This window comes from Panicum virgatum, chromosome 1N (genome assembly GCF_016808335.1).
Source record: "Panicum virgatum strain AP13 chromosome 1N, P.virgatum_v5, whole genome shotgun sequence".
NCBI lineage: Eukaryota > Viridiplantae > Streptophyta > Magnoliopsida > Poales > Poaceae > Panicum > Panicum virgatum.
The window spans coordinates 20251244-20258866 of record NC_053145.1 but is presented as its reverse complement, the minus strand read 5'-3'; the positions used below and the strand labels follow the sequence as shown (position 1 = coordinate 20258866).

The 7623-nt window shown below is 41.3% G+C and overlaps 1 protein-coding gene across 2 annotated transcripts; it reads right to left on the bottom strand.

The window, feature by feature from the left end:
- Positions 1 to 2927: 2927 nt before the first annotated feature.
- LOC120655477 lies at positions 2928 to 4953 on the bottom strand. 2 transcript variants are annotated; one of them, XM_039933313.1, is made up of 2 exons: positions 4586 to 4953; positions 2928 to 3633 (listed from the first exon to the last, which is right to left on the bottom strand). In XM_039933313.1, the coding sequence occupies exons 1-2, from the start codon at positions 4891 to 4893 to the stop codon at positions 3612 to 3614; spliced, it is 330 nt and encodes a 109-aa protein (XP_039789247.1). In that variant the 5' UTR covers positions 4894 to 4953; the 3' UTR covers positions 2928 to 3611. The 2 variants fall into 2 exon arrangements, with proteins under 2 accessions (XP_039789247.1, XP_039789246.1); XM_039933312.1 differs by lacking the exon at positions 2928 to 3633 and adding an exon at positions 3695 to 4450.
- Positions 4954 to 7623: the final 2670 nt, after the last annotated feature.

The following is a 7623-nucleotide window of genomic DNA, read 5'->3' as shown; positions in this document are numbered from 1 at the left end:
ACATGGTGTTAACCAAATCCGTTAGAGTGCGGTTTTTTCTTTCGGCAACCCCATTTGACTGAGGTGAATAGGGAGGCGTCCTCTCATGAATAATACCATGTTTCTTGCCGAATAAAGTGAATAAATTTGAGAAGTACTCGCCACCACGATCTAACCTAACTCTTTTGATCTCTCTCAAGTTGGTTTTCTACTTCAGCTTTATAGATTTTAAAGTAGTGTAAAGCTTCATCTTTTGACTTCAACTAATAGATGTAACAAAATCTAGTGCAGTCATCGATCAAAGTCATGAAATATCTTTTACCACCTTTTGTCAACACTCTATTCATTTCGCACAAATCGGAATGAATTAATTCTAAGGGTGCCAAGCTCCTCGCCTCAGCGGCCTTATGAGGCTTGCGAGTTTGTTTCGATTCAATACATACATGGCACTTAGAATTTTTGACAAAAGTAAACTTTGAAATTAAACTCAAATTAGCTAAGCGCATCATACAACCAAAATTAACGTGACAAAGCCTCGAATGCCAAACATTTGTTTCATCAAGGTTAATAATATTGTAAGCAACTTTATTACAAACATCTGTCAAAGAAAGACGGAACAAGCATCCGCTTTCATAACATTTTCCAACAAAAGTACCAAACTTAGACAAGATACATTTATTAGACTCAAAGACTAATTTAAAACCATCTCTACACAGTAGAGAGCCGCTGATTAGATTCTTCTTGATGGTGGGGACATGTTGCTCATGGTTCAGCTGCACGGTCTTCCCCGAAGTAAACTTTAGATTTACCGTACCAACACCAAGAACACGCGCATGCGATCCGTTCCCCATCAGCAAGGAGGAAGTCCCGCCGTCCTGGTAAGAAGAAAACAAAGAAGCATCAACACAAACATGAATATTAGCACCAGTGTCAACCCACCACTCGGGTGAACAAAAAACTGAAAGAACTATAGGTAATAAATTACCGTACCCCGATGTTTCTCCAAGCTCGCTAATTACCATGTTGGCGGAGTCGTTGCATTTGCGGTTCGGACACTTTGCAGCAAAGTGTTCCATACTAGCGCACACATAGCAAGCTCCCTTCTTCTTCTTCTTCTTCTTGAAGATGGTTGTCTGCTTAGTCTTTGGTTGGCTCTGCGGCGGCTTTTTCTTATTCTTGTGGGAGTTGTTCTTCTGAATAAGATTGGCACTAGAAGCACCAACAACTCATTTCCCACGTATTTCCTTTGCTCTCGCCTTCTCCTCAACATCAAGAGTCCCAATGAGTCCATCTATGGTGAACTCTTGTCTCTTGTGTTTTAGTGAAGTAGCAAAATCCCTCCACAAACTTATCGGGTAACACACATGGGGACTCTTTGCTGCAATTTTTGAGATCTTTTGCCAAAGTATGTTTCATGAGCCTGTTCCACTACAGAACGGTCTTCGACCATCCTATAGTCAAGGAACTGCTCCATCGCATACAACTCACTGCCGTCATCAGACACTCCATATTGAACCTCAAGAGCATCCCACGATTCTTTGCCAGTTGGCAGTAGGACATAAGAATCCACCAGGTTTTCAGCGAGAACACTAATGACGCAGCCTCGAAAGAGGGTATCAGCCTCATCGAACACACTCCCTTCCTCTGGAGTGAACTATTCAGGCTTACCCTCTTTTACATGCATCACTCTCAGCACTATCAACCATAGTATAAGCCGCTCTTGCCAACATTTGTAATTTGAACCATCAAAAGGTGGTGGTTTGATTGTTGCAGCAAAACTAGAAACCGAAAGCCTATTAACATGATCAAGTTTTTGGATTGTTAGATAACTAGGCAATTTTTAGTATATTTTAATTCCAAATATTACTAGCAATTTCATGGCATAAAAGTGTGAAATGTGTGAACAAAGAATGTGTTTGTGTTCATGTTATTCTCACTAATAAACATGAACAAAATGTTAAACCAGAATAGGTTTAGAGTGTACCCCAAGGCGGGACCAATGCCGGAGGCACCGATTGCGCCGTTACCAGCTGGAATAGACAAACTATTCGACTAGCCTTGCCTGAAGTAGCCGAACGACGTCGATGCAGGAAGAGGTTCGCAGTGCAGTCCCACGAACAGTCACCAAGAAATAGACGAAGTACTCATTCGTTCGCGCCGGGATGTAGATGAAGTAGTCGTTCAGGGAGCGAGCAGTCGCGTCAAGACACTCCCCAAAAACCTGATTGCCTGTGTCCCGTGCAGGACCTTCAGCGAGCAGAGGTTCCGAAGGCCTGCTCTCGCTAGAGTTTTGCGCGCAGCGCTAGCGATGGGTATGCAGAAAGCAGCAGAGAAAGAAGGGAGAGGTCTCCTAAGCAGTACCTGAAGCAAGAGTGCTTGTGTTGTGAGGATGAGTGGAGGACCTGGTTTATATAGGCGTTGAGGTGCGTCAGATTCAACGAACCTGGACGTCATAATGGGCTTTGATGAGCAGCAATTACTGATGCAATTGAATCACAGGAATCTCATTAACCGCAAAGGTTTTATTCTGTGTCATCATTCACCTGTTAATGCCAACGTTTTATTGTCTCTGTTTTAATACTTTCAACAGTTTTAATGCTTTCAACACGTCATACCGCACCTGCACGTCATGTCCGGCCGGCCGCGCCGCGCCGCGCCGCGCCGCGCCACGCCCACGCCCACGCCCTCGGCCTCGGCCCGTCGCGGCGAGCGAGCGCGTGTGGTTCACCGACCTCCTCTTACCGGCTTCACAAGTGATATACACGAGGTCCACCCTTTAAGTCGGTTGAGATCCTCCTCAAATCCCGGTACGGAATTAAGCAATTGATTTCCTAGCATTTAATAGTGGGCTTTAAATTCTTTTATTGCATTGATTAGAATAAATGGGCCAAGCCCATAATTCCAACAAGCAGTTTGAGATTGTCAGTGGAAAAAAGATCAGCACAATCTGGATAACTCGGCATCCGTAGATGACAATTCCATACATATAAATCAATAACTTGTACTCCCTCCGTCCCAAAAAACAAGTCATCCTAGAATTCAAAATTTGTCCCGAAAAGCAAGTCATCCTACCCTATTTAGAAAATGCATGTGCATGCAAGAATCAATTAGTGCCAAATATAGATAATATATAGAGACAAACATGGTCATTTTACCTTCTTGTTAAGTTGTCCTAGAATTCCTAGAATGACTTGTATTTTGGGACAGAGGGAGTATATGAGGAATAGAATGGGGACCACAGATATCAAATTGGTGCAAGGAGGCATGAGGAAATAGATTATACATTAGAGGTGCTACACCATAAGCTGGCAGCATAAAAAATGCCATGCCTAGCGAACTATGCATAATAACAGGCCTTACCTGCAGCACTTATACTTGGCTAACTTTGGTAAAAGGGAACAGTTATAAGGCTCTTTTTAGAATGATACAAAATAGCAAGTTCAGCTTTTAAATTCAATTTATTTTCCCATGCATGCATAATTTTATTATATTTTCTATGTTTGAGCGTAAAATGCAGCTAAAGTAGAAATAATACTTGTGCTTGCTCTAACTAATTTCCTGAATATTTTGGAGCATCGAAGTAGAAATTGAAAATCCAATCTTGCATTCCCAATTCAGTGATATTAACCACGTCAGAGCTGATGTAGCCCTACCCTGCATGTAAGGAATCACAAAACATGGTTACTAATCCAAAATTGTATGTTCATGCAGATTCTTTTTTTTCAAGACATCAATCTCAGCAACTATATACGTGTAAAATATAGTTCGTGTGATTTCAGCCATGAGATGAAAGAAGCGACAAAAAATTAAAACAGACAACAATATTTATTTCTGGGCATTTTGATAATTCCAGAGCTAGAAAAAAAATGAAATTTTGGCAACAAAACATTAAAGCACACCAATTCCGACTAAGCTATTGAAGAGGCTATGAATTAGGCTTTTGACTTGACGCAAGAAAGATCATGTGTTATTTCAATTTATGATTTATTTAGCAAATTTTACAGGAAACTATTTGTATCCTAATTCCTGGAACAACCAAACATAGAAGTACAACCAATAGATTAATCCACTATAGAAGGTTACAGGACCTGCAGGTAAAGAAAGCAAATTTGATTACCACAGAAGATATTCATTTCTTTTAGCTATTACCAAAGTCAGAGACTCAGCTTAACTGTCACCCTGCGCTGATATAACAAGCAAGTTTGAATTCCATTAACATAGTAACAACACTATGACTGATAATTGTCAGACTCAACCACTCAAGACAGTCAGACACATCACATGACACTACAATTTTAGAAGCAAGCAACAGGGTACTGCAAAGAAGCAAAGCAACAGGGTATTGCAATTCCTATTTCCATGTTGTGCCACACATAGAAAAGGTACTGAATTGAATAATTAGAATCTGAATGGGCACACCAAAAAAGCAGCAACCGTGCTAAACCAATGTGAAGGGCCCTGATCAATCAAGCTGCACCCAAAAAAATCGAAAAATTGTATGTCACTCATTAGCTAACCTGATACGAACACAATCTTGAATGAACAAGAGCCATCTCGGACGGCCAAAGCAAATATGAATAATTTAGTTCTGCACTCATTATCTTACCTCTTGGTGGGTTGGTTGGCTTCCGGTTCTTCTGCTTCTTTCCAGGAGCCATCTCGGACGTTGCGGTGGGGCGGACGGCCTAGTTCGGGGGCGAATCGGACGAGCGTCGACGTGCCGAGGACTCCTGCAACCGAGGGGGCGGTCCGCATCTGATGGGGGCGTGGAGCGGCGTCGGAGTGGAGGAGGGGCGAGCGGATGCCGGAAAGCAGGCGGAGCACGAGCGGTGCTGAGGGATTCCGCAGCCGAGGCCCGAGGTGGCCGCGGAGTAGCGTCGGAGGGAGGGTCGGCGTCAGAGGCCGGACGGCCATCGGAGCGAGTCCGGGCTTCTGTGGGAGGGAGGGGGTCACGGAGTTGTATGGAGTGGCGGCGTCATTATGTGGAAAATGGATTTGAACTAGAGTTTAACATGTTCGGCAGTGACAAATTATCAGACTACCCTTGGCCAAGTGAAGAGCTTCTAGAATATGTATGGACAAAAATATCATTTCACATCCAAAATTTGGTTGCAGCGGGAAGACGCCCGCCCAGGTTTTCGGTGCAGCGGGAGATGCACGCGCTCAGAGCGAATTTCATTTAGGCACTGTTTAGTTTCCTTCTCTCTTCCAAAATATTTCAAGATTTCCCGTCACATCAAATCTTTTACCGCATGCATAGAATATTAAATATAAATAAATAAAATAATTAATTGCACAGTTTGGTTGGTTTTTGCGAGACGAATCTTTTGAGCCTAGTTAAGTCATAGTAGAACAATAATTACCAAATACAAACGAAAAGTGCTACAATACCCTAACCCAAAATATTTCGTATCTAAACAAGGCCTTAGAGCTCCCACGACAACCTTACGTATAAGACCTTACTTATTTTAGTAAATTTAAATAATTTTTTTGTTTCTGGCTATACTACACTTGACCCCTTATACATGTTTATATATTTATATATGCCCTTATAGTCTTATTTAGATCATTCAAAAGTAGTATTCCATGGTAAAATAATGTCAAATGAAAAGGTTGTGAACTACTCACTCCGTTCCAAATTGTAATTTGTTTGACTTTTTCAACCATAAGTTTGACCACTCGTCTTATTCAAAAATTTGTGCAAAATGTCACTTCTTTTGTTGTGGCATTCTTCATTAACAAAAGGTCATTAAGAGTGACTTAAACTTGTTTATATTTGCACAAATTTTTTGAATAAGACGAATGGTCAAACTTAAAGTCAAAAAAGTCAAACGAACTACAATTTGGAACGGATGGAGTACATAGTTTTAGATCTCATCAAGATCTACATTTGTTATTTTGGTCAACTTTTCATTTGACAAAGTTTGAACGATTCGAATTTTGGATTTTCAAACCCTTGATGATCTCAAATAGAAAAGTAATGAATACAAGGTTGTTCAACTTATCAAGATCTACAATTGTTACATAGATTTTGTGACTAGTGTTTACTAACACCTTTTCAAATGGAAAAATGACCTATATAAAAATTGTAGATCTTGACGAGTTCTAACATCTTTGTATTCAAAACCTTTTCATTTGAGATCATTTATTGTTTCATTTGACCAAGTTTGACCAAGTCAAATTTTGAATTTAAAAGAAATGAGACCTTCACACCAGTATTTCAAACTCTAAATCTCAAGCTTGACCATATTTTAAATGAGACCTTCCCAAGTTTGACGATATTTTGGGTGTCAATGACTACCAAAAAAATCTCAAGCCATTTCGACAAAGTCGGAGTCCACGTGCCTCACAAAGGTATATGGAGTCTTTCATCGAACCATGTCTATACACCTAGGTTCTTATGGATCGTAAGTTCCAAGTATAGTGTTGGTCTCAAACTTTTACTCAAGTTTGCAAATGCCCTGTGTGAAGCAACCACCAAGCCATTGCAGGTGCCCTTAAGAGCTAGCTATATGGGTATTTGGAGGGTCTACTCACCGTGGGTTTTTCTCTAACAACTAGTTGGTAGGGGTTTGGGCTAATATCTAAGAGCAACTCCAGCAACGTCGGCGAATCTTTCTTCTCGTGTATCGGCACCAGTGGATCTCCCTCTTGCACAACTCCTCACTCCATCTGGTCCACGGCGCTGGTGCTCGAGCTCCTCCACGGAGGTGCGGTGGCACGGATCCGCCCTTCTCGTGTTCCTCGCGACGAAGCCGCTGGACCTCGAAGGTATGATGTGAGAAAAGGACATGACCGGTGGGCCCAATGTATAGTATGTTGGAAATAATTTGGGGGCGCTGTGTTTAGGGGTTACTGCTAGAGTTCACGTGAGAAAACAAGGCACCCAAAGTGAGAGGAGCACCCAAATAAAAAGTAGGGGCTACGTTTTTGGGGCTATTACTGGAGATACTCTAAGTGGGGTAAATAAGCATGTATTTAATATCCATAGTGTTACAAAACCTTGCTTGAACTTGTTATTTTTTGAAATTTAAAATTTTGCTTGTTTAAACTTTATCATATGAAATAATGACCTACATAAAGATTGTTGATCTCGTTGCATTACCATATCATCTATTGCCACCATATCTAATATGTTGCAAAATCACTTTAATGCAATGAACCACACTACGTGGTAATATGTCCATATGCCCACGTAGTTTTGGAGTGGCAATACTTTTCTATTACAATACATTCGTTCGTGGCAATCATGATATATTGCAGCCAAGTGTTTCGTCGCAATAGAACCCTAGGCAACCAGTCTAATCGTTGCATTATTTGTTCTTGCAACCACGTATTGGTTGCATTAGGCTTTTTTGTTCATTGCAATATTTGTTCTCGCAACCAAGTATTGGTTGCAGTAGCCTTTTTTGTTCATTGCAATAGCGCAATCTGTTGCAACGCCACATCTAAGTGGTTGCCTGAGGCTATTGCACCGTTCCAACTGCAACCATCTGTCGACCACCAAACTTAGATGCAATTGATTCCAGTTGCAACCAAAATAGCCATATTTCAACCAAATATAGGCGTTACGCAAGGCCTGCGTCCTCGTAGTGATTGACTACTATTCGAGCGCTCCTTTCCCTGGCTGCATCATATAGTCTT

Excerpts from the sequence above, each read along its gene's own strand:
- LOC120655477 (XM_039933312.1), bottom strand. The coding sequence starts at position 4,893 with ATGGCCGTCCGGCCTCTGACGCCGACCCTCCCTCCGACGCTACTCCGC. Across the intron at positions 4,451-4,585 it reads GCCAACCAACCCACCAAGAG|CTTGATTGATCAGGGCCCTT; the intron begins GTAAGATAATGA and ends TTTTGGGTGCAG.